The sequence below is a fragment of the Dermacentor albipictus genome, chromosome 5 (assembly GCF_038994185.2).
Source record: "Dermacentor albipictus isolate Rhodes 1998 colony chromosome 5, USDA_Dalb.pri_finalv2, whole genome shotgun sequence".
Lineage (NCBI taxonomy): Eukaryota > Metazoa > Arthropoda > Arachnida > Ixodida > Ixodidae > Dermacentor > Dermacentor albipictus.
Window position 1 is genome coordinate 97891163 of NC_091825.1, and position 27543 is coordinate 97918705.

Sequence of the window (27543 nt, forward strand, 5' to 3'; positions counted from 1 at the left end):
ACGCGGAGTATCTCTTAGGTGCCGTGCACGAAACCTCTAGAGATTGACAACTAAGCTTCGGAGCACTCACTTTTTTCATTGTGTTCTACAATCGAAACCTGCAATAATGAAATCCCGTGAATAGTAAATTCTCGCAACAAGATATTTTCGTATTTCCGGAGAAAGCCCATAGGATTCGATGCATTTTGTACTTCTCGGCAACGAAATATTGCTTTACTACAATCCCGCATCAACGAAATTCTCCGGAACATAACTCTGCATATTACCTACTCGTGCAAGGCTAGCAGGTTCCAAAATGTGCTAGAATGCTATTGCTTTGCACTAAAACTGCACCAAATACCACCACATTACACTTGCATGAGTGCAGTCATTTTCGTTTACAAAAATAACGAAGCGCTGGAAGCGATAAAGCTGGAAACACATCATGGCCGCCATTTTGTTAATTGATCGCCCGTTTGAAGCGGCACACGTGTGGCTACCGACATGTGACGGCGGTTTTTGCACACCTAGTTCAGTGTGTATCGATAAAAATGCAGCAACAACAAGGAAATCCCCGTGCCACTGACATGTAATTGTTTATGGCACTTGAGATGGCAGTCGCAGCATGGAGTGCCACGGATTGAGCCGTGATTCAGTGATTGTCCGGGAATACGCATTCCTTGCTTCAAAAATGCTGGTTGGTGCAACCTGACAGATATCGCGTGCGGATTCGACGCCGGACATAAATTTGCGCTAAAGGGCCGTAATCTCGACCGACTTGCTTCGAGTATACGAGATACGATCACTTTTGCGCCCAGCACCAGACGCGTCGGCATCTAGGGTGTGCGCTGGAGAGAGAGAGATAAAACTTTGTTATGTCCTTGATGGGGTTCAGGGGTGGCGGGGGTCGGGAGACTAACCCCCAATCCACCCCTTTCTCAGACGGCGGCCAGTCGTTGCTTTCTGGCGGCGTCTTCGGCAATCCGGACGGCCCAGAGCTGCTCCTCTGGGTCTAAGCTGAGCAGCAATGTCTCCGACTGCTCAGCCGTAGTTATGATGCGTGTGTCAGTGCGGAAGGTGTTGGTGGGTGAGGCTTTGGGGCATTGTTAGATAATATGATCGAGGTCAGTGCAGGCCTCGCACGCTTTGCAGAGTGGGGAGTATGCATCGGGGTACATGCGGTTGTAAAGCACGGGGTTTGGAAAAGTTCGTGTCTCAAGGAGTCGCCAAGTGGTAGATTGAGACTTATTCAGTGTTGTGTGTGCTGGGGGGTAGCGTAACCGCTCTCTGTGGTAGTGCAGGAGAATTTCTCTGAACATGACCATTCGGTTCCGCACATGACCGCGATGCAGAACAAAGGGCTGGTCGGGATCGGAAGACGCAGGAGAAGGATGATGCGCCCGGTGTGTGAGAGCTTGCGCGGCATCGTGGGCGGCTTCGTTTGCAGCCAGACCCGAGTGACCAGGGGCCCAGATGATCTGCACGCGGCGTTGCCTTGAGGAGTGAGGAGTGCCAGAGAGAATCTTCTGCGCTTGGGGTGCTATCAGTCCTCTTGTGTAGTTACATATGGCCATTTTTGAATCGCTGATGATGCAGTGTGCATTGGTAGCCACGTAGGCCAAAGTAATGAACGTTTCTTCTCCTACTTCCGGTTGCGTGGTGAATATTGATGCGGCCGCGGCGAGGCGGTACTGCAAACCCGCGACTGCGACGACCGCCATGGCGTTTTGGTTGGGGTATATTCTGCTGCGTCCCCGTAGGTTACGTCAGCGGTTTGGTTGTAGCGCTTTTGTAGTTGTTTAGCTCGTTCTGCACGTTGCTCCGGATTGTGTTCAGGGTGCACATCGCAAGGTATGGGTGGGATAACTAGTTAAGCACGAATGTTTGGAGGGATGGATACTTTTGGTGCGAATTGGGTGGTGTAGGTTATGCCTAGGGTGCCTAGAATGTGCCTGCCCATGGTGGAATTGGCGAGTCGTTCGTATTGGCTAATACGCTGCGCTTCAATAAGCTCGTCTATGGTGTTATGAATGCCGAGGGCATCCAGTTTCTCGTTAGAGGTGGTGATCGTATATCCGAAAGCAAGTGACCAAGAATACTGTTCCACGGCAATGCTTCCACTGCTGATCGACACATGCAGCGCACTTCGTACTGTTGGCAATGTGGTTCTATATCCTCGAGCAAGCTTGCCAAAGGAGGCTTATGAAATTTTGACAGCAAAGTTCCATTCTGCGATGCATTACCTCTGTGCCGTCTCATTTCACAACAACAAGATTCTCGCGAAAACGAATTCTTTCGCATTCCCAGCCATTTTATTATTGTGTGGTTCAACTGTACCTTGAACCTTACATCAAAGTTCGTCACACATTACCCGAGTTTTGTCAAGGGCGCCGAATGTGCTGGGACACCGAATAGTAGATCAGCGCGTATAGGTGCACCAAAACCAAACACAATAGGCGCTCAGGCACACAATGACAAAGAAGGCACAACTAGAAGCACGGGTGTGCTACGACAGCTGTGCTTGCAGAGAGCTTTTCTACTCGTACAATGCATTTTGCACTGCGTTCCACTGCATGCAATGTTTCCGCTTGATAAAAAGGAAACACATGTAAAAATTGTAATTTCTGTGAAAAAAATATTTTAAAAATTGCAGTCAAGTTGCAAGCACCTGACCCCAGTTACTACCCGACATGCGCCGAAATACCCGTCGTCGTTTATGTTGCAGTAGCACAAGTGAAAAACCAGAAGGAAGCAGGGGCGGGTAGTGGAGATGGTGCTACTTTTAAACACTGAGGCTTTAGTTAGGCCTAGCTGCATTTTGCTATCAAGGTTCCTGCTGTTTGGTGCCACATTTTTCATTTAAACGATTCGCCGCTGTCTGCAATGGCACTAACTCTGCCTTTGTCATCCTCACGATGGCGTCAAAGTGCAAAAAGCACAGCAAGAGTCTAATGCATAATGCTGGTTCTCAAAAGAGGTGTTTAGGAGTCAAACATACACACTGTATTGCAATGAAGCATGACAAGAGTGAAAAGAATCCACAGTCACGGGACTTAAAATGTGTTCCTGCACCCACTGTCTCCTATTACAGTACAAGCACCAAGACGCCTAATACTACTACTGACAGGATTCTAAGCTGTTTCGGATGTGGCTGTGGTAATTTGAGCCCTTGAAGGATGTTAAAGGCATGCATTTGTTTTCTTTTTTTTTGGGGGGGGGGGGGGGGTGCTGCCCAATTTTTCAGACGTTTTCACAGTCCCTAGATAGTCCAACAAATGAGACGTTGACTGTATGTTGTATACTGAGCTGTTAATCAGCATACTGGACGGTACTTTCACTGTTTGTCATGCATAAAACTGCCATGCTCACCCTTCCTTCTGATGACCGCGAAGTCTGAGATCAGGACTACATTCACCGTTGGGATCTGGGACAAAAAAAAAAAAAGAAAAAGAAAAAAGATGCATCAAAAAATAAAAAAAACAAGACACAACAATGTCAATATCACTGGGAGAAAAGGTAATGTCATGACAAAAAGAAACAAAGGTTTAATATTGCCACGACCTCGACACAGCTGACAGCCACTCTGTGCAATTCGGTGCCACATGCTAGGCATGTTGAGTGGCTCCTAGAAGAAGAGAACAACGAAGGTGCCAGGACAGCGACATATATAAAAGATCTCTAGCGTAGACCGAAGTCTTTTGTGGCTTTGTCTGTGACAATATAAAAGGTTTATCTACACTCTCGGTAAATTCATTCATCTCTCATTTAAACACATTCAGCTAGATTGTCCATTTAGAAAGTTTCATTTAGGTTCACTAACAACTAAATGGCTCCTTTACAAAAGGGTGAAAACAAGGAAAGGAATGTTCACACTGCATGCAATATATTTCCCTAGCAGTCACAGCACAAATACAACATGCTCTGACAGCAAAACACTTTTGCGCAAGAGGAAGAAAATGAGATAGGGTGCCAGACCAGGCTTTGAGGGGTGCTTAGTGTAGTCGAAGATTAACACATCGCTCGAGGGGGTCTTCGTGGCGATGATGCACGGGTTTTGCGGCATGAAGCGCGCTCTGTTGACCTCCCCCTCGTGGTTGATCTTGATTTCAATATCAATCTTCCCACTGACAGATCCAAAACCACCAAACTCTGAAACAAGGAGACAGAGAAATGCACAATGCTATAACAGAAAGCACTGTTGCACTAACAACTTGCACCTTAAATGGTTCTAATAGCATGACACTACCAATCTCCTCCCTCAGTGTCAACAGCCATGGGAACTTGTTAACCTCTGCAAGCACTTGATGCAAATATGAATTTTCAAAATTTCAGACTTCATTTATTGCTAAAAATACAGAAAATTACATGTGTGTAGTATACATAAGGAGGTCCCATAGTCGAAGACTGTACTGGGACCTCCAAAAACTATGTACAAACACAATACAAACTAGGGAAACCTAGATGTTGACACCATGTGAAGTCTGAAGGCAACATCCCAGCAAGGTTTGATATTTTATTTGACAGAAGCTCTACAGGCTTTGCACATAATTGCACATAATTAAACACATGCTTGAATGTTTGGCTGCATTCATTCATGTACACAAAATGCGATGCCCAATTTCACAACAAAATTTTCCAACCATCTAAAACATGCAATATGTTCCATCTTCCAAGCCAAAGCAATGCAATGGGAAGTAATGCAAGAATTACAATTATTTGTTTTTGCACTTTATGCCTGTTGCTACTGTTACACATAGGGCACCCAAGTTTTTGAAAGGCAGCCAGAATGCATTTCACTTTTTACTAAGCAATTACTTTAAAATGCAATTTATTATTTTTTCCTAACCTACCATATATTGCCGATTATAAGTCAACGTTTTTGCCATTAAATGACTTTCCAAAGTTCGGGGGCCAACCTATAATCAGAGTCGACCTATACGCAGAATCGTAAGGTCCAAAGTAGTTTCAATCGAGCTGCAGGCAGTGCCACACGCCATGCGCACATAGTTCCACAATAGCTATCAAACACTGTGCGAAAGCGGGCTGCTTAAAAAGAGGAATTTATCTTACAAAATGCCCATAGTTTTTGTTTTCATACAATAGAAACAGTTTGCTGACAAACCATGGGCATTCCACGAAACAGCTAGCAGCGCCGTGTGGGCTGGCAACAATTCACGGGGAACTAAACCACGTGACCAGTCACATGCACCTACAAATATCTTTGTGTGTTTTTTCACTCTTTGCATGCCTGTTCACCATTTCCGCGTTTCGCTTCGCTTGCGAACAGTGGTGTGCGCAATTTGTGTCAGATGCAAAGATGCTGCTAGATCATTGGCTGAAAATGAAATGCGTGATTTATGTTCACACGATATTGCGAGTACGGCGAAAAAACTACGGCATTACGTTTTACCACCACTGTAAGTATTGCTTGATTATCACACAACCACGGGTGAGGTTTTGCAACCATGGGAATGACACAACAACATAGCAAGCATACGCCGTGCCAACAGCCTCGCGCAACCACAAAAGTGACACCACAGCCTCTGAGATTGTGCCACATGCAGCCCAATCGCAGAAGCTATGGGGATGCCATCAACAAGCAGAAGAGGCTTATCAACTGTGGCACATCGACTCCTGTTAATGTGTTGCTATTGGTGCCACCCTATGATTTCATGAGATAGTTAAATGTGGCACTGAGAGCTGTAAAAACTTGAATTGAATGCAACTCTCATTTCGTTTGTATATTGAACTTTCTCGACCAATAACTTCAGTTTACGTGTGTTATTTATCACAACTTTTTTTTGCCCTCTGTTCTTTGACAGCTGAGAATAGATCTAAAGCAAAAATGGTGGCTTGAAGAAACTTGCCAGGGCCCCTTAATGATATGCATGCACGCAGTTTTAGAAAAAGCTACTGTGGTGGCACAAGGCAGGACCAGCTCTAGACAAGACTGCACAGTTTTGTAGCTACATCATCGCAAGGATTTTCACATGCCTGACAAGGTCACCATTTCAATGCAGATACTAATCCTTCCCTCCACTGCTACAATTTCACACCAGGAGAACGAAAACTGTCTTACCTCCTTTCTCGCTATCGTAGTGAGTTGCATCAAATTGAGCATCTTCACTTGGCAATTGTACGCTTGCTATGAGCAGGTGGTTCTGTTCATCAGATCTGATGAGCGGGAGATATTGCATGTAAGTGCAAAAAGTCATTTTCAAGCTTCAAAAATAGTGGCATTCAAGATTCTGGCTAAAGAAGGACAAAAAAGACTTACGTGTGTGTCCCCAGAATGAGCCTGTGGATGCTGTAGTCCCTTCCCTCAGGGCTGAGTAGGAAAAAGAAACAGAGCCTGTTAGCCGCTCTAAGGAAACAATTTCAGGTCTGATAGAATGCACAACATGGCTACTGAACATGTCCATCCATTATGTAAGCCAGGTAACTGGCACCATCATGCATAGGGTATCAAGCAGCAGAAACAAACAAACCAAGGTGGACGTGTGGAGTGACAAAAGTGATTTTGTCAACTGCTACCAATAGGGGACAAACTATATTATCAAGAAGGCAATGAAGCAGCCAGGGAGTGGAAATTAGGCAGGCATCAGGAAGGTGAAAACAAGCTGTAAGATACCTGAACTGGTGTCAAAATTTCCATAAGACTGAATTTCTGATGTTTTTGCTGACAGGCACTAAAACTGAAGAAGTGTGTTGTTATTGTTACGTCTCAACACCACCAAGGGTGTTAATTGAACGTATGCCACATGTCGAACCACCGCACCTCCTATCTAGATGTCAACGCGGCGTGGACAATGACTAAAAGCGCTCACTCCACCATTACCTGGAAAACTGAGAAAAGGATGAAAGCGAGGGAATCACAACAACATATTGAGAAGCGCAGTAATTGAATGTTTGCCACATGTCAAATCACCACACCTCCTATCCAGACGACAAGGCTGCATGGGCACTGATAGTTGAAGTGCGCTCACCCCAACATTACCTGGAAACCTGAGCAAAGGATGAAAGGGAGGAAACCCCGACAATGTAGTGAGAAGTGCAGTAATTAGACGAGACAAATCACCACCCACCCCTTAGCACTTATCCAGCCGTCAAGACATCGTGTACACCGGCCGTAGCAGGGTTCTATGAAAGGCCCTCAGCCTGCCCTTCACCTGGTAGCCAGAACGAAGAAGAAGGGGGGGGGGGGGGGGGGGTAACAGCACAAACTAGGTGTCGCCGGCCTATTTCTTTCCACAGATGCCAAACCAAACCAAGCAGGTTATGATGAGCATGGGCGTGGTATTGCCACGCCCATGCTCAACGATGGCGATTGCTTCTATCTGTTCAGTGATCTCTATTTCAACAGATGGGTCGCACAAAAAGTGTAAACATAAAATTCTGCTTTGTCAAACAACAGTTCAGCTTATACTATAGGTCAACTGGGTCCTTTTGACTGGAGAAAGCAATACAGCAGCAGTGCTAGACCCTCTTCATCCTCTTGGTGACTCACCACAAGAACATTTAGGAAGTCATAGGCTGGCACAATAGGAAGATACTCACTCACCAACATTGGTGCTAGTGAGCGAGTATGCCATCCTATAGCCTAAGTGCAGTAGGACAGAAGCACAACACACTATTTTAAGCAAACACGAAAACTAATTCGGTGACATTTTTTAAGGCACCATTGCCTTGAAACAAATACATGCACCGTATAATTCAAACAACAAGCTTTACACCCCTGCTATGGCAAAAGAAATCAGAAGAAATTACAATGAGAAACAGAGCATCACAGCAGGAATCTCATGTGATGGTTTCATGGTTAGCAATGGCATTCTTGTCGCTACAAGCTGCAAAAAAGAAAGGCAAAAGGAAAATCCAAACTATTCCCTTGTGCTTGCATCAGTCATTAATCTGCCCATGTGCAAAAACATGTTCATGGCACTTACCGAGTCACGTCTGGGAGCCACTGGGCCGTTAGGCTGGGCCACTCCAGTGCGTGCGTCATTACGAGGTCATAGAGAAAAGGAGTGTTCTTCTTCCATATCTTGTACTCCTCATTGATCACTCTCTCTTCAACTGCACACATAGCACACTGTTAGCAACCTCAACTCAAGATGCAACAATAAATACAGCAGTTGAGTTTATAGTAAGCAAAATCATGAATGATTGCCCCAGGCTATTCTAATCATGCTTTCACATGTAAATGCCACTTGTACGAGTTAATTCAAAGGCATCATCTGAATCACTGCAAAGGGGGTGTAATGAAACGGCACCAATTACAATGGCCAGTCTAGCAATTTTAACAGTGCAATGCATTTTCAGTGGCACTAACAAATTTCATAAAGCTCGACATAACAGTGCAATCGAGTAATGAGCAGTGCACCAGGCCTTTATCATGACAATAGACTCCTAGTTCAGACATTGTGCTTGCATATGTTGAAAGCATTGAAATACTGTGAAGGTGAGAACATTTCTGTGAATGAACAGAACATTTCTCAACGTATACTACGTACTCAACATTTTTTTGTTTTCACTAGCCGCACCGTAAAAAGCGACACCAAGCGAGTGACAGAAATAAATGAGAGAAAAGGCAGGGAGGTTAACGAGACTAGGTCATGACGCACATCCGGTTTTCTACCCTGCACTGGGACGCGATCTTGTAACGATGCCTCTTTCCAATGCTAAAGCCTTTCGGCGCTTTTCACATTTGTGAGTAGCCGCGTTCGATGCTCCATCTGGGGTGGAGTATCTCTAGACCACGACCTACTGAACTCCAGACCTGCATAGATATCCCTGCTCCAGCACGGCTGGTCTAGTTCGTGCCTTTTGCAGCTAGAGACAGAGCATACAAGCAGAGTGGCGCTATTTATAACCTGTTCATTGTCGTCTGCTTCTTCAATCTGTTCAGCGCTCGTGCTGCCATTTCGGCAGGTACAAAGTGCTTGTATTGGTGGTAAATGAATAAATTAACAAATATAAAAACAAAACAAAAATTGGTGAATGCTTTGCATTTCAATAGTGAAATTAGAGGAGGAAGAGCGGTGCAAGAAAGGTAAACAACAAGCATAGGCGATAGCTGCAATGCAAGACGTTATAAATTTCCCTTTCCTAGCCTCGTAAGAGACTGGCAAAATTGTTTCAGAAGATTCATAGGATAATCTAGCTTTCTTGAGTTGATTACAGATAGCCTAATGTCATAGATGGCATTAGGATTTACTGCTGTGTGCTGCAGTGAAAGGCAGATGAGCTGGTAAACGTATTCAAAAGTAAGTCCTGTGCTCGATATGTGCAATACGTTGATCAAGTCTGTTTCATGTAACAGTGAGCATAGCTTGTTTTTAATGTTCTTGGATATCTAGCTCAGTAGAAAGCTTGCAAAAGCGATCCCAGTGCTTTAAAACATGCTGTGCTGCAGGCCTTGTGCCACGGAACTCTTTTCAAACTGCAAAGCTAGCTTTTCTGCATGGTACGGTGGGGGCATAATGGTGGCACGAAAGACAAGTACGCAGTGAAGCTGTATGCATAATTCTCTTTGAACTTGCGACGCATTCACGGACAACTTTAGAAGTTAAAAAGAGTAGTAAACGTTCTGTCCTTGAATATTACGGAGGTTTCCCGTTTCTAAAGCGGACAGAAGAACTTTACAACATACACAATGAAACTTGTGTACTTTACGAACTCTATAAACAATGCAGTTATAGTAATGTGCATGATCTGTACGGCTTGCTACTGCCTGAAAAAGGCAATAGGAGCGACTACTTAACGCTATTTCAGGTCTGGAGTTCCAGTAGGTTGTGCTCTTGACCACTCACGAACGCGAAAGGCATTACCATCGGGAAAGGCATAACTGGGCAACCAAAATGCCGCACTGAAACGGAGTAAAATTTCACACGACCTCCATTTCTAATTGAGCTGTTCCGCTTAAAACACTAGGAAAACTACGTCACCGCCGAAGTTACGAGGCCGTTGCATGACGCAGTGCTACGTTAGAACTAGCACAGTGGGGACTACGCGAGTAATACTGTGAGCCACCCAGAGAACGTAAACATGAGAGATAAATACTCCACTCCACTCGGTTCCATTTGTGACAGATACTCAGTAGCATGGATGTTTCAGCAATACTAAAACAAGATGAATATGCAATTAACATAAAATGACGAGGGCGAATATGCAGGAAACTACGGTATCCTGAGAGTGAAGCCACGAGAGTTTAAAAGACAAACCACTACGGCCGACTAGGAGACGTGCTAAAGCAATGCACGAAACTGTACACCAACAACGACACGCGCACAATGCGGATTATGCCAGATACGCGGAGGATATCTGGCCGGCGTAGCCTAACATCTCCCAATGTTTCATAGATGCTGCACAAAACAGGCAACCATGATTTCTGGTGATTTTCGAGAGTGCGTATGAAAGTAACGATTCAAATATCGTACTCTTGGAGGGCAATAGCCTCAAACTTGAGCTACATGGCCTCCGCGCCACCGCCTCGACCAGTCATCTTAAACACACGCAGCTCAGGGAGAAGGAGCTTGCAATGTTTTTTAATCAACTCACCGGCGTCCTTGTCTGCCATTTCTGTGCCTCGAGATGCTGCTCAACAAAACAAACTGCGCTACAGTTGCTGATTAATGGTCCTAATTGTACCGACGAGTCCTTCTTTTTGACAAGTTTTCAGTAAGCGCCGGTTTCTTGCAGCGAGACAATGCCGGCTGACATGCGCATACCCTCGCCGACTCGCGCCAAATCCGCCAACCAGTCACAAAATGCCATCCGCTATTGGCTAATTGTCTCAATTACCGGCTCATCATAGCAGTTAACGTATTTTACGGGAAAATAAAGAAGTTATGTAATGTTATTTCCCAATATTCCGCGTTTGTCTTTGTCACCAATTTTTTGTTAGTACGACAACTACGACTAAAAAGATACAAGTGAATTTTTTACTACGGGCGAATGTCGGTCCGGACTTCGGTGTGTGCATGGTAGACGACGAAGGATGGGTTAGTCGCGCGGGGCTCGTTTTACGTCGTAAAATTCGGAAGGAAGGCTAACTGGTGACCAACTCCATGGCAGGCGAGGTACGACCCGTTCTTTTTGAGTCACTCTCGCAATCTCTGGTGCCCTGTAACCTCCCGATAGCATGCGTAGGAGCCGAAATAGCCGGCAGAGACCGGATATCTAGGCCTACTATTTTTGTCATGCCATATGAGTGTTCGGCTCGTAATTGCCGTCAAGCGGTTCCGTTGCAGCTCTAAGTATGTCGTTTTGTGATCCCACCTCCGTGAATTAAACGTCGACGCTCGGGCAGCCGGTGGTGTGAAATAGAAGCCGAGTGCTCGGCACGTCATTTTTACCGCTTGCGGCGTTTTTATTTTTCGGGTCGAGCGTAACTGGTCGAACGATTGGCCAGATGTCCGGGTCCCCTACTTTTTCAGGGATGCTGACAGCGAGTATTTGATCGCGCATTCGTGCCGTTACAAGCACACAAGCTGTCAGCCGCGATGGAGAACCCAGGGCTGAAACTGACCGATGCCGAGCAGCGCTATTTCGGCGAGCTGTTCTCTGCTTACGACGTCGACGGCCAAGAAAAAATATCTGGTTCCAAGGCATCTGAGCTGCTACTGGCAACACAGCTACCAACGGAAACGCTGCAGCAGGTAGGTGTGCATTTGACACCCTTAATTTTTTTGTTTATGAGCGTTGTAAACTTCGTGACTGAGAAATACTTCTTTGGTCAATGACCCGCCTCACCGTGTAATCAAGCGATCAAGGCCGGCCATCTCGATACGTTTGTTCTCGTTCTTGCGTGTGGATTATTAACTGAAATGTCTTTCTGCTGGCTGTGCGTGTTTCTTGTTACATTGTAAGGTTACACCCGCGGCTGACGGTGTCTCGCTGCGCTGTCTCTGACAGCTGTCGACGCAGCGTCGTCTTCCGCGGTTTGCATTTACATTCGCTGCCACTTGCCGAGCTGCTCAGCCAGCCGAAGAGTTTCGCGTCCGTAGCTGCTGGCGTCGGAAACGTAAGCCTTGGTGCGTATTACGATAGTGTTTCAGATTCTTCCAGACTTTAGTTTGCCTTTTCCGCAGTCATGCCATGATTAGCTCGTTCAGCACGGCACTCGCATAATCTGGAGCAATATCGGTGTTCCTGTTGTGATGAAGCAGCGCACTTAAATGGGAGGCTCGATATCTTGTAAAAGCATTCTTTTCTTCCTCCTGCTTCGCAATTTTTGCGTTGTCAAAGGCTCTACGAACATTCATTTGATTAACTAGCATGTTAGTATGAACGAAACGCAGAATCCGCGAGCAGTGACCGTATGCAGTAAAACCGTACAGCACTATGTCGTTCGCATATACTAGCGCAGGCCGGGAATCCAAATACCAGGCTATGTTCCGAATTTGCGGTGGTATTCAGCCTTTTTCAAGATCTCGCGATCCGTAAAATTTTGCGGCCGAGCGTGAGTTGCGTCTTGCGCATTTGACCAGTCAACCTCGTCACGTGTTTTTGTTGTGAACAGATGGCAGGGAGTTTGATATTTTGCTTTCTTTGAAAGAAAGGTATTTTTTTTATTATTTTGTGCATCTATACAATGCCAACAAATCCGGGCAGCTGAGATGATCTCGCAAGTTCAAAATTCACAAGATAATTCACAAGATTGTTAGATTTGGCAGTATCTCGCTTGGAGAGTGCCATAGCAGTGAAAAATTTGCTTCTCGAATGTGCTTTAAGAAATGTTAATGCTGTCAAAGTACAGGCTAGTACAGTACAGGCAAGTAAGGTTCTGTATCAGTGCTTACGAGGTGTGCACTTGTTCTCGCGTAGTTGGCCAGTGCAACTCAATTTTTGTGAGCTGGAGTGTTAACCTTTTCTCATTTATTGTGCTGGTAAGTGTGCAGGCACAGTAAAGTGGTAGTTTTGTTTTATTTACAAGTGATGCAACCCTGAGAGGATGCTCTCGTAGTAGAGGACATGAATGCAGAGACAGGTGCAGTATTGTTTCTGGTATGTGCGTGTGTGTGTTGAGGGGGGGGGGAGGTTCAAATAAATATAATAGCAGCAATAACAATCAGGTTACAAGCAATAAACAAGCTTCAAAATACACATAATATATTTGCTGCAAAAGAGGAGTGAAGAAAGGAAAGATCATGAAATAACACTTCACTGTAAAAAAATGAAAGGACTATAGAGAAGTGTGTTGGTAATCAAGATCATGCAATGCAAGAGAGCAAGGAGACATTCGTCGCACTCTTGGTGGCTCAAGGTGCAGTTGTAATTTGATAAACATGAATTCCCAGGTTGGGAACGCACATCACTTGATATACATTGCACAGTTCTACAGAAAACGTGGTACTTGAAAAATGTGACGTGATAAAAATATTCTAGCACATATAATATGGTTGGTCCTATCTCACAGTGACTGATGGCAAGAGGTTTTCATAGTAATCGATTTTGTTTATGAACATAAAATTGTGGTAAAGAAGCCGAGGAAATGTTTTGTATATTCTTTCACGTGCTGTATCAGCAGTAGGAAAGCTATCGGTCAATAACTGCAATTGTCTAGCTCGGTGCATATGGTAGGTTGGCTTTGCTTTTGTGACGGCTAGAAAACACATGATAAAAGTGCACTTCCACAAGCACATAGAAGCATTTCAGAACACCTAACATACTTAAGTACAGTTTTTTCTTTCCCCTTGAGACTACTAAACACTCCTTCCTTGGCCTGTGATAGCAGGGACTGTAGTATCTGAATATAAAAGGGAGGAAAACTAAATAAGCTATCTGGAAAAAACATGTTATATCATTCTAATAGCATCGTGACAGTGCCATACAAAAAGACGATCCATCATGTTTTGACTTTGAAACTGGGTTATGTGGGACCTGTGCAAGTGCTAGCGCAATCATATATATCTGACGCATTGCTAATTTCTTGGTGAAATGGCTTCTGATAGGAACAACTTTATATATTGGAACAGTGTTTCTCCAACTGCGGGTCATGAGCTTTTTTTCTGGGGGTCATGGAGTGTGTGCGTGTGCGTGTGTGGGTTCGCGCTCGCGCAATTTGGGTTCAGCAAATATGGTTGTATCAAGAAAGCAAATGCATACTTCTTATTAAAATATATAAATCAATCCTTGTTAAAAGCATACGCATTTTCGTTAGCTCAGCCTGTTGTGCTTATCATGTTTTGAATAAATTAAAATGTAAATGTATCTCCATGTTTGCAAAACAGTCTAATTTCAGAAGGCTTATAAGGGGTAAGGGAGAGAGAGCGGGGGGGGGGGGGGGTTGTGTCAAGAGAAGTTTGGTACAACTAAAAGGGGTCACATACTGGAAAACTTGCATTAGAAAACATTGCATTAGAACTATAACTTATTGAGATGATGTTGCTTCAAGTTTCGTATTGTTAGTATTCTGCTTTGCTTTTGATATGTGATGTACTGTAGGCAGCACGGTGCAATAAGGAATGTGGGTCTAGCAACGTATCACTCTGCTTGGAGGGAATATGTTATATTGACTATAGCTTATGCAGACATGCCAAGTTGGGTATTCCTTTTTCATGCATTCATGTGGCACGTCCTATTTTTGGGTCATGATCTAGGCATTGATAAATATATCTGTGGCCTCTGGGGTGTGGCCTTCTGTGTGTGTAACTGATTATAGTAGTAGCTATCAGCGTACACAATAGCTTGAATATCAGACAGGGGCATATTGTGACTGTGTCATAGGAATGTTCTCTAATCAGCTGTTCTTGGCTGCGTTTGATAAAGCTTGAAATAACAAATTTGGAAGTTCTTCACTTGTTAGGATGAAATTATTTGAATGTGTACTTGAGATTGAGATTGTTAGAATGATTATAAGCTTGAAATATTGCTAGGCAACTACATCAACAAAAATTATAGCTGGCAGCAATGGATGTCTTATGGAAAGGTTCAAATAAGTGATTTTGTGTAATGCCCACGCGAACTTTTATATCCACACCTGTAAGCATGGTGTTATAAAGTGTTCTGCTGTCTCTGAATGAAGAGTAATGTGTAGTTTTTACACTGGAAGTCAATGAAAAATGAAATAAACTTGCATAGTGGAGCTTGAATGAAGAATAACTATGTGCAGACAGAAAAAATAAATTGCATGAACAACTAGGTGAAAAGGGCCCTGCAACATTATTTCGACTCTAAGTTTTTTCTATTCAAAGGATTCTTTGTCCAGTCCCAAGTTCAATGAAAAAGTAATTACGGAAATTAGCACATGCAAACAACAGTTATTCGACTTCAAAATTCAAAAGAGAAGCAAATGAAAAGGAAAGTAGTAGTAGAAATCAGTTCATTTTTAAGCGAAATGAAGGAAGGTAAGGAAGTTACTGATGACTGCATTGTAACTGTCCTATTAAGCTGCTGTCAGCAGTGGGGATGGAGTTGGGAGGGGTAGACTAGGTTGGAGAAAATTATTTACATAATGTACAGTGGGGTAAAGTAAATAAATAAGGTGACAGCAACATGAAAAACCACAGGTCACTTGTGCTGTAGCTTTGCCGAAGGGTTTGTAAACCCGGCCACTCACACCGGCAGTGTTCAGTAAAAAAGAACCCTCGCATTTCACTCGCCTGTGACGTAATAAACTGCTGCCAGTAAAAGTAACACATACCAGAAGTTCGCAATAGCCAGGTAGCATTGTCACCACAACCGCTGCCTCAGTTTGTGTTGGGGATGATGCGTACCTACACTTCAGAAGTTAGGGACTAAACAGCGAGTCGTATAATGAGAAATGTTGCACGTAACATTTAGAAATAGGAAGACAGCAGTGTGGATTAAAGAGCAAATGGGGTTAACCAACATTCCAGTTTAAAGAAGGAAACTATGTAGCTGGGCAGGCCATGTAATGCATAGGGCAGATAACTGGTGGTCTATTATAGTTGTAGAATAGGTTCCAAGGGTACATAAGTGCAGTCAAGGATGCCACAGAATTGGGTGATGTGAGGAAATTGGGATAGAAGCAGACATAACTTGGAATCGCCTAGCACAAGACAGGGTAATTGGAGATCCCTGGGAGAAACCTTCATCCTGCAGTGATTATGATGAACACCTACACTGATCTTAGCGTGTTCCTTTGTGAGAAAGAAAGAGCAGGCAACTGTTCGAAAACCAAGGGTCATCGTGCTTAGAGTTCACACAAATGGGGGAAGGGAGTGGGGCAGTGTTTGAGGGGAGTGGAGAGAAATGCTGGGGCATCTGGGAAACTCAAATTTTCTTTGAATTAAGGGGTGGGTGGTGTGTCTCCTCCACCTTTGTCACTACTTCATCCTTCGCATATTTTAATGCCTATTTTTGTGCTCTCAAAACTTCGTCACAGTGAAAAGCATGTCTGGTTGTATCTGCTGCCAATACACACGGCCTCATTCTGCTGAGGTTGGCGAGGAATGCATAATCTAGAGCAGGTAAAATTCTAACTACCCTGACATCAGTGCTGTCATTGCAGTTGAGGCATCACCAAGACCCATGCTGGCCTAACAGCAGTTGCAAACCATATGCCCAATGTGCATCGCAGGCCACTTTAAGTAATGGTTGCGGCAGTTCTGAGTTCATTAACTGCAGGGCTGCGGTTACCTTGACATCTTGTCTTCTCTGACAAAGACAAATCCCCATGTTGAGATTTTGGCTACATGATGAGGCTTCTCTTGTTTGCCCTTTGTTAATGGAGTCTACATCTTCCTGTGGCTGGCATCTCTTATTTGGAACAACTTGCAGAGTATTGCAGTGGTGCACTGTCCACAGCTAAGCCTTTAAGCCCTTCCATGTTTTTGATGAGAGCAACTTGTCCATTACAGTTGCGCCTGCATTTTGTTGTTCACATCGGTTTGGTTTGTTGATGATAAATGACGGCACCATACTGTGCTGTGTGAACCTACAAACCATACTGTGTTTGTAGTATAACTTGGAAAGGGATTTTAGTGGTACGCATTGATTTCTAATTGAGGCCAGCAGGTGTGACATTGCAAACAGGTGTGACACGTGCATCAAACCTGAAAAAAATAATTTTTTTAATGGTGTGGCTGCGTGCTGTTGCAGTTCTAATAACGGTAGTAGTTAAATCTCCAATTGCAAAGCATGGTTAGTTCACTAGAGCTGAAATTCGGGCTAGTTGCTTATTCATGCGCTGTGTATGTCTCTTTACATTCATCCCTTGTTTTTTACACACTGGTGTTTGATAATCATGGTTAGTGCATGAATAGAATGCACAACCAGGAGGTTGCTGTAGATGAAATGTTCTCACCATTTCCATTGCTTTTCAGGCACTTCTAATTGTGGGAAAGTCCCAAAGAAAACAAGATTGTATGACCAGAGCAATCATTAGTCGGGAGCAAGTGCAGCATGGCGAAATGCACTTGTAGATTCGAAAGGGAGTCCATTGTAATTTGCCCACAGGTTGTGTCCACTCCTTTCTCATTATGCAAAGAGGGTTCAGAGAGAGCCAGCGTAGTTTGATGTGACGTTTGCCCTTCATGCCTTTTCTACTTAGCATTTGTAAATTTCTCACCCAGATAACCGAGTTGTGTGGTGCCAAACGCCTGGGCCACTTTGGTCGTCCCCAGTTCTACCTGGCCATGAAACTGATAGCGGCTGCACAGGCTGGCCTTCCTCTCAAGATGGACATCTTCTCTTCGGGTGAGTCAAGTTCAAGGGGTTGCGGTCCAGGTGTTACTTCGGAAGATGGGCCTTCTTTTTATTTCTTTTTGCTGCAGTAGGCTGCCAATGTTCATCACTGTCCTACCAGCAATCTATAGGGAAGTGTATTGGTGAATCATTCATGGGGTGAAAAAGTAGAGATAAGAAGTAAAGATAGGACGAGAGAGCTGGAAGTAATAATCCAACTTCATTTTCTCATTATTATCATTATTAATATTATTATTATTATCTAATTGTGTTAGTCTGACCTGGAACAAGGGGCGGTATTCTGTAGGAGTCCACTTAGTGGATTGTGTATTTCAGCCGCTGTTGGTTGGCTGGGGCCGCTTGTCTCCTCCTCGCTCGTACAGCTGCATCCAGCCACTTACGACCTTACTGACGTTTGCAAGTGGCTTCTTGTGATACCCTGCCATCTCCGTGACTTTATCTGTGATGCTTTCCACACAGACTCTCAGTGCATGCATGCTGGCCTCTTCATGACCTATGCTTGACATAGCCTCCGATTTTATTGGCGCGGCATGTATAACTACATCCGAAAGTTAATTCGCTCCTGTGATCAGTGCCAACGCCAAAAATTACCTCCCGGACAAGTCTACCGGTCACAACTCCTTCCCTACCCTAGTCGACCCTTTGATCGGGTTGGTATTGATGCATATGTATATAGAACGCTACCATCCACCCCAGCAGGCAACCACTGGATTATTGTTGCAGTGGATCACTTGACCTGCAATGCTGAAACAGCCGCTCTGCAGACGGCCACTGCCTGCAACGTTGCATCATATCAGTTACGACATTTCATTCTGTGCCACGGTGCCCCTTGCGAATTTCTGAGCGATAGAGGCCACGCCTTTCTTTCCGATGCTTTGAAGGCACTACTCGACGAATGCCGAATCGTCCGCCGCACCAGTACAGCATACCATCCGCAAACTAACGCCATGACCGAGCGCTTGAACCATACTCTTGGCGATATGCTCTCAATGTATGTTGCCTCTTAACATTCATATTGGGAACAAGTTCTCCCTTTCGTGACGTATGTGTACAATACTGTGGTCTATACCTATGATGAAGTGGGCTTGTCATTAGCCAAAAAGTGGAAAAAGCTTGTGGCAAGGTGAGGTCGTCAAAAGCAGTGGCCAGAAATATGTGTCACCAACAGTGCTCGTCAGTTTCCACTGAAAGAAGACACGTTGAAGCCAGGTGACGCAACACTGTAGACGGGGCACCACAACCAGCGCCGGCCCGCTCTGTCAGAACTAAGGACGTTGAGGAAGAATAAGAAAGATGACTATCGTACTCATAGTATCTATGCCTGTACTAGGTCTTATTGAAAAATTTGACAGTAATATATACCTGAGAGGCACGATACTCATCCTAAGGAGTTCTTGAGGCTTGAAAGAAAGGTGGTTAAGGACCCTTTTATGGGGTACCTTTTATGGGACTCTTTTATAGGTACGACATCAAAACTTCGCTGAGATGTTCACAGCAGTGCATGTTACCCGCAGACTATGATGTTTCACTAAGCCCAAAGGGTTGTTCAGGGCCCCTTAAAGCCAGCAAGCACCATTTTTATATGGCACTTGAGAGTACCCTTGAGCGACCCTTGTGCCATTTTGGGGTACCGAAGTAAAAAGATTCAGCATCATGGTGCACCACTGTGTCAGTATGAGAAAGGCAGTATGTTTAAAAAAATGACATGCTGGCATTTCATGAGCAGCTGTTAAACCTTGACTTGTATGCCCATTTCATTCTTTCCATTTCAGGTGTAGAAGTTCCCCTCCCAAGGTTCCATCGGACCACTGACCATGGTGAGTTGAAATAATGGTGACACACAGCAGCTTTCTTTTCTTTTCTTTTTTTTTCCTGTCATTGGGATCCTATCCCTATGGTTAGGTGGCTTGTTGCATTGTGCCACTGAGTATGATGTGGTATTTTCAAATGCTTGCCATTGTGGCTGCAATTTTATGAATTCAGTATGTGGAAATGCCCACATATGCTGATACTTTACATTAACAGAAAGGAGAACAGAGGCACGGATTAGAGAGTGCGCAGGGGTGGCTGATATTCTAGTTGTAATGCGGAAGAGAAATGGCATTGGGAAGCCCATGTAATGCAGAAAGATATAACCAGTGTTTTGTTAGAGTTGCAGAATAGGCACCAAGGGAAGAAAAAACGTAGTCGACGACAGAAGAGTACCAGGTGGCACCTTGTGCACATGGGACTCTTAACCTATCTTGTCCTCTCTTCTTGGTGCCCAACAAAGAAATCAATTAGGACCACCAGCTTGTGTAGGCCTGCACTTTAGTACTTCATTTTCCTGACCGCCATGGTGGCGAGAGGCTGCAGGTGGCCTGCTTCTGAGCACAAGGTCAAAGGTTTGATTCTTGCCCACTGCAGTGGCATTCTAATGAGGGTGGAATGTGAAAACGCTCGTTGCACTAGGATTGGCTAGTTTTTTTGCCCATAGCTAGTTTGCTGCTTTAGTACAAAGATATGTACTTCATTTTATTCTTTCTATTCGTGCTGTTTCTTGAACTGCTGTACATTGTACTCAGTCCCACGTTAATGACCTCTATTTCATGGCGAGAATGTGGTCACCCATTTTTTATGTGCGTCTGTATTCTTTATTTATTTGGTCTTCAAATGATTACATAATGTATTCTAAACCTACTCCTTCTTGAGGCCTGGCACTCAGGACGTCAGTAACCAATAAGTAGAATAAACAAAACTGCATAGCTTGATTTGATTTTGACTTTCCTTTGTCGTCTAGCTGGCCACCCAACTCAGCTGCCGCCACCACCATCAAAAAGCCACAACAAGGCAACCAGGCAGCCAAGCCTCAAGGACCTTGAACTGTCACCGCAACATCAGGTGCTTTTTTTTTGTGTACTATAGTGGCCTACATGCGTGTATGAGTGGGGGAGGGAGGTTGCAACATCAGGCTTAGCACCAGTGGGCACCAGTCAAGTGCACTATGCCAAGCTCGCAGCTTTGTGCACCCCAGAAATATAGCCTTCCTATAGTGGAACACTGTCTGGCTGCACTTGTCATTGGCCATTACTGGACCTTTATTGCTAATTGTGGAGCTGGATTTTCTGGGAGGCACTTCTATTTATTTATTTTTTCTCCGAGCATGAAGTTACAATTTAGTGACTCCAGGAAATATTTTTTTTTCTATTTCGGCTGCAAATGTTTTAGAAAAGTTCTAGAAAGTAGAAAAGCTTCAAAAACTCGTGATAAAGTTGCAGTCATTGACCAAGTCAAGCTGTAAAACATAAATTTCAGGACCCACATGGTTCCTTGTTCACAATTCACGGGTTCTTGGTCACAGTTGGCTTGGTCAGCGAATGCAACTTCAGCATCATGTTATCTGACTAGGCAAACTTTCGTAGAACCCTTGACTACATCTCATAAGGGTTCAAAAACTCTTATATTAAGTTTCCAAATTAGCAAAAAATTTGGAAGACGCTTAAGCTTTGCCCTTAAGAGTGGAATGTGATAGCATTGAAAGATCCCTGGATGCTTCTCACGCTTCCTGGCAACTGGAGCATTCGTAACTGTAATGTTTGCTGGGAAACATTGGCGGCGAACACTATACACGAATACAGGCTTTCTGGTAGAAACATGGCCTCTTGTGTGGGCCGGGATGGATGGATAGATGGATTTTATGAGCGTCTCTTTTCGAATGAGGCGATGGGTTGCGCCACCAAACTCTTGCTATTATACTGCCTAGTGTCCTACCTAGGTCAGAAAAAAAAAAAAACGATGAATTTCCATAACCGAACTTCTGACCCCATATTATGAACTTTGTTTTTGTACGTCTCCGTTTTTTGTCGTTTCCTTACTTTTCTTCCACCAATCCTCCAATCTCCTCTTACTGATCCTTATTGCGGACATGTTTATTTTCCACTGCTCTCGCTGAACCCAAGGGCTTCAAGGAGGCCAGTGGTGCCTAAATCGACCACAGGGCAGATGTTGTCACCGTCTAATAAAACATGCTGCATTGTTTCCCTAGCTTTACCACCACAAGCACATGCTTCTTCCTTTTTATATCTCGCTTTATAGGTGTGTGTTCTAAGGCATCGTGATCTCGCTTTGAAATGTAATGAGCTTCCCTTCGAGTTATCATAAATTGTTTCATTCCTGATTTCGTTTTTCCCTCTTAAGTAGTTACTCATGGCAGGTTTCTTTTCCATTGCCACCACCCATGAGATTATTTTCAGCCTCTCTGACTTTCCACTTGATGTTCTTTGCTGCTGTTTTGCTCACCATACAGGCTGCATGCTTGCTAGTAAGCTTCCTAGTTCTTTTGCTCCACTGTGAATCAATGTTTTTCCAGTACAGATATCTCAACACTCTCCCAGCCCATTTACTTTCTTGCGTATTCCTCAGTCGTTCTTCATAATCAATTTTACTGTGAGCTTCCCTCACTTCAAAACTTGTCCAGCCCATACCACCCTGCACAGCTTCAATTGTAGTCTTCCCGTCAGTGCCCAATGTGAGGCGTCCCACTGACCTTTGGTTGCCATCGTGTCCTGATTGTATCCCTGATTTTTAGCAAACAACTGCATTTCCAAATGTAAGTCCTAGAACCATTACACCTTTCCACATACCTCGGAGCACCTTGTACCTAGTGTCCCCATAGCGCTCTGTGTTTCATTATGGCTGCATTTCTCTTCCCCTTTACTGTTATTATTTTTTCCTGTTTCCATGTATATATAGCCTTCGTTTATTCCTATACCATGGTATTTATATTCTTTTACCCGAGGTGTATTTCCTGGTCCTGTATTGCCACTGTCTGTTCACTGCTTCATTGAATACCATAACACCTGATTTTCTAAGGCTAAATTTCAAACCTAAATTCTTGCCTTCCTGTCCACAGATACGATGCATAATGATCATGCTCGCATAATGATCGCACCCCTGAATTTTGATGTTAAAATTTCGATTTCTTTTTCTTTCCCGTGTAATGAACGCACCTTGAACTTGCCTCAGCAATATGTTGTGTGCGAAATCTAGCTAATGATAATCGCGCTTACTATCTCTCAATTGTTACGCGAACAACTCTTCAAGACATACCAAGCGGTCTGTATGCACCAACCATATTGTTAAGCAGATGCCCCATCTCATTCCTTTCATCACTTTCAGCACTTCCATGAAAAAAAAACAATGCTACAACCAGACTTGCTTTGGCTTTAATATTTGTAGGCTCTATAATGGTTCTGGTCAACAACAACAAAGAAAGGCGCCTTTCGATTCCGCTCGTCCGCGCTCATGGGCACGCAACAAATCGGAAGTGGCAATGACAGTAGCCATGCTTACACTGATATGTCAGAAGTATATCCTTTTTATACCCTGACGCTTGTAACACAGCTAAGATATTCGCCCACCCTTAACGGAAACATGCCATATTAGGATAGTAGTGAAGACAAATGCCTCGGTTTTCGCAGCATGCCCGCCGTGGTTTCTATGTCACTGGCAGCCAAGCGTGCCCATCTGTTTCTGTCCCCTCAAAGTGGAAATGGCTACGTTATTGCCGCAAACTTACCGATATTAAAAATATTATCGTTTACTGATACGGAAGAAACTGTTTCAATAGACAAAATGTACTCATGAGAAGAAAAAAAATCGCATTCGGTGGATTCGGCTGGCTCCTCCAGCCGTCATTCTTTTGTTTTGGTGTCCTGCACTGTTTCAGCTGCAGCCATCTGTTTGTTGACATGTCATCATACCGCAGTAAAGGTCGAATGAAAAAAAAAGTTTTTTTATTTTCACGGGAAATTTAACCCACATAATGATTGCACTCCTGAATTTGCGTAAATTTTTTTTACAAAAAAGTGATCATTATGCGAGTAAATACAGTATTAGCCAGGCATTGCAAATCACTTTACTTGTTAGCTAGCAACACAGTGTCATTCGCATAAAATAAACCTGGAAGCTGCTGCTCTGCTACTGTACCCGCCTGTTTGTATGAGAGATTAAACCCTATATTTCCTTCTAGCACAATCTCCATTCTCACCATGTACATCATAAACAGCAGTGGGGATAAAGGGCACCCCTGCCTCAGTCTCTTGTTGATATGAACTTTCTCCTCGCTCCTCATCCCTTCCCATTCAATGCAAACAGTATTTTCTAGGTAAATCTCTCTTAAAAGCTGTAAACAATCGTCACCTAGGCCTTCCGCTTCCAAAATATCCCACAAAATGTTGCGGTCTACGTTGTCGTAGGCTCCTGTAATGTCTAAAAAGGCCACATACAACGGCCTGATTTCTGCTTTTGATATTTCAATACACTGAGTAAGAACAAACAAGTTATCATCCATACGCCTACCTATTCTGAAGCCGTGCTGAAGTTCTCCCAAAATGCTATTATTCTCTGCCCATGCTTGCAGCTTTAATTTGATTGCCTGTACAGTCGCCGACTGATTTTCCGGACTCCAAAAATTCGGACATGTTCGATTATTCGGTCTGCTTCGCAGCACTGCCATTCTCCCCATAGACCATAATGTAAGTTCGGACACCTTACAACCTCTTGTCTGATTTTTCGGACACTCTTTGAGCCAACTCGATCGAGAGCACCATGCACCGACTGACCGGTGCATGGTTCGACTTGCTGAACGCCATTTTTGTTTTGAACGGAGCCTCCTTGCTGCCCCTCGAAGTGGCGCTAAAGAAAATATGGGTCCATTAAGTCAACAAGGACTTCTTGAACCTAATGTAATCGGTGTAAATAAAGAAGGTCTTGCCTTGATTTTGATGCTTTGGTTTGTTATGGACTATACTAATTTTGGATTGTGCAATTATATTTTGGTCCTGAGAAATTATTAACAAAATTTTACTGTTCATTAAATTTGTTTAGCTGTTTACTGCCTGTTAGTGCAAGTGCATAACAAAGCTTCCTCTGTGGTGCAGCCGTATGGCCCAGCTGTGGCTGCCTACCCCCAGGTGCCCCCTAGGGAATCACGGGACTCTTCCCCTGAAGTGCACTCAAGCTCCGACAAGACGTGGACCAAATTTAACCAGACAGGTGCAGTTTTTATTTCTGCCCTTGCTTTTCAAAAGCTCCTGGTGGCACCTAGTTTGATCATTATGAAGATAGAGCAATTGTGACGCAAATAACTGTGGCAGGGACTGCTAGAATTTTCAGTGCAACCTCAGGAACAAATGTATAGAAACCATGAAAAACTTTGACTAACATATGCCACAGCTGTGCAAAGTAAAATTCTTTCAGTACATTGCATTAGCGATGTGTGCAGACACGGGCTACCCATTTTCTTGCAACATTTCTAGGCTGTGAAAAAATATATATATATTCCGTTATCTGTTGTCTCCCAGGCTTGCTCTTGACTTGCTCTTGATTTGAAAATCAAGTATTCAAAATTGCCAAAACATTCGATATGATGTGAACGTGTGAAACAAATTGAATATATGGCTGGCTGTGCAGGAGCAGATGTGATTCTCTGCGTTTGTTTTTATCTAACCCGTGTGCCTAGTTTTAGGCCACTTGACCCGCTCCTGTCATGACGGAATATAGTGCACAAGGTCAGCTCAGCCACCGGTCAACTGAGCTCTGTGAGAAAGCCAACCTCTCGGTGGCAAGGGGCGCAGGTCTGCAAGCGGCAAAGACTTAGTAGTATAGTGCAACGAAAAGGAATTGGAGTGATTGTGGAAAAAGGAGTCCAACTGCAATAAGAATGCTTATTCTGGCCTCGCGGATCGCACTTGACGGGATCAAAGCGTCCGCTGTTCAGCTAGATAACGGGTCGAACGCAGTTGAACATTTAAAACAAACTTTAATTACACTGAGAAGGTCAAAAAAGCAATTTAAAGATACACAAAACGTTCAGTTTCAGCCCGTAAAAAAGTGGTCCGGTTTCTAGGGCCGGTGGGGCAAGTCTGCCTGTCCCGCGCTTTTCCAACCGTGGTTTCCATCCCCGTCACCGCCCCCTGGCCCGGGAAACATCACCCGACACCCTGAAGCGTCGTCACTGGGTCACTTCCAGGACAGAACGGAGGGAGCGGGTCCTTTCTCTCGCGCACAGCTCGGAGTCCGCGGGGGGTCAGTGAAAAAAAAAGCAATAGAAGTAAGGAAGGCTCGCTTCCCTCTTGAAAGAAAAGTCCAGCCGTGCATTCGCGATGCACACAGAACAATAGTTTTCTGGGAAATACATATGGGTCCTATGGGCCTGTTCACAACAGTAGTGTCCATCCATGCACCTTTGCTCCGTTAATGTGTCAGCTGCCTGCCACGCACTCATCTGGCCCTTCAGTGCAAAGCAGCGCACACCTGTTATTTTAGCATAAAGTGATGGGCAATTCCTGATGGGCATTGCCGCAATGCCTGCACGCATCACACTGTGCTAAAAAGGGGCTACAGTTTAACCCTGTGAGAACAAAATCGGCGGGGAAAGGGAAAAAAATTAGCTTTCGCAGAAATTTCGTTGTTGTGAAATGAGTCCGCACAGACAGTACGTGGAAAATTAAACTTTATTGTCAAAATTTCATTAGTCTGCTTTCGCGATTCTTGATCGAGGCTATGGAACTACTTTCAGGGATCCGATCACTTTTGCAAGACTTGGCATAGCTCCGGGGCTCTTCCATCATGGATAAATTTCTAAAAATGAGTTTCTGGCTTTTTAACAAGCTAATTTTGTGTTTCTTGGTGATAGGAATGTTTTACGCAACCCCTTGAGATTTGTATCACCTAGGTTTTACTCTATTTTCATTTTGCAATCTTAGTTTCATTGAAAACAGTGTATTTTTTACGCGATAACAAAGCAATTTGTGACTATGAAGTTTTTGGCCATTTTTAAGCATTTACTTGGAGCCTGTATGGCCAGTAAATCTAGCAAAATAAGCATAAGAATGTCGGCTGAGGCAAATAATTTCAAGTGTCCTTTCACTTGAAAAGTTTGAGCGGCAAAATCACCATCAAAGCGCTCTCTAGGACGCAGTAGGCAGGAAACACCATGGGGCACACGGCGCCCGGAGAAACAGGAGAGCTGATGATTCTTTCTGCGCAAGGAGGATAGGGAGGGAGTGAACACGTGGTAACATGATCAAGCACTCATTGGGGGGGCTGGAGGAGTAGAAACGCGCACCTATCTGCCCTCTCTTCCTTGCTCACACGTCTCTTCCTCAGGCACATCCACAGGCAGGCGAGGCGCTGTGTCTTGGAGGTAACCTTTCCGCGGCAAGTGCAAAGGCCCAGCCAAGGCAATTGGTACCATGTTGTGCATTGGATTCCCGCGCCATGTAGTGTTTGTGGTCACATAATGTCAAGTTTCTTAGACATGGTGCCAAGCGTTCACTGGCGTTGTGACAGCAAGTTCGTGGTCATCAAGTGAGATCTGTTCGTGTTTGCCTGACACTGATAAAACTACAAACCTTACTTCGTGAAGTTGTCTCTTTGCTATCGCCATCAATGCTCTGCCTTTCTAGCAAAACTGTGACCTTTTCCTTTTTGCTCAGCATGAATATTTGTATCTTTTTACTTTTCTTTTTCATTTGTGGTCACCGTCTGTGGGCACTCTAAGCGTCATCACCCATGGTGTCAAAGATTTACGGTGCCACACGGTGCAACGCATGCAAATCTCGCACGGCGCGAGCCACATGGATGCATTGCTCTTCATGCGATCAGCATTGCACACACTGGCGCTGATTACCGCATCATTATGCCCTGACCTCCTTGCGATTTGCTTACAAGTGCTTACTAACAAGGTACTATCCACCAGGAATGCTCTGGGAACTCGGGAAATTGGTTCTACTGCTGAAACTTCGATACCTCGAATTAATGAATGAAATTTGCGCTTTAACCAAGTTTTACTCTGCAAGCACAACTTCATTATATCTAGGTTTGATATCGAGGTTGGACTATACATCCCTT

General features: G+C 44.2%; 2 protein-coding genes across 7 annotated transcripts in view; one reads left to right on the forward strand and one right to left on the reverse strand.

Moving 5' to 3' along the window:
• The window catches only part of Caf1-55 (chromatin assembly factor 1 p55 subunit), a 30573-nt gene extending 19834 nt beyond the window's left edge, over positions 1–10739 (reverse strand). Inside the window, exons 1-6 of the mRNA XM_065450799.2 lie at positions 10537–10739; positions 7923–8052; positions 6257–6307; positions 6059–6153; positions 3955–4128; positions 3349–3403 (exon numbers count right to left, since the gene is read on the reverse strand). Coding sequence (XP_065306871.1) covers positions 3349–3403; positions 3955–4128; positions 6059–6153; positions 6257–6307; positions 7923–8052; positions 10537–10555 — 524 coding nt within the window. The 5' untranslated portion in view covers positions 10556–10739. The remainder of the gene's footprint in view (positions 1–3348; positions 3404–3954; positions 4129–6058; positions 6154–6256; positions 6308–7922; positions 8053–10536) is intronic.
• A 161-nt stretch (positions 10740–10900) lies between these two features.
• Positions 10901–27543, forward strand: part of Reps (RALBP1 associated Eps domain containing) — a 70015-nt gene continuing 53372 nt past the window's right edge. For all 6 annotated transcript variants that reach the window (XM_065450792.2, XM_065450794.2, XM_065450795.2 and 3 more), the window contains exons 1-6: positions 10901–11057; positions 11415–11636; positions 17517–17640; positions 19422–19466; positions 20429–20529; positions 24570–24684. In XM_065450792.2, coding sequence (XP_065306864.1) covers positions 11481–11636; positions 17517–17640; positions 19422–19466; positions 20429–20529; positions 24570–24684 — 541 coding nt within the window. In that variant the 5' untranslated portion in view covers positions 10901–11057; positions 11415–11480. The remainder of the gene's footprint in view (positions 11058–11414; positions 11637–17516; positions 17641–19421; positions 19467–20428; positions 20530–24569; positions 24685–27543) is intronic.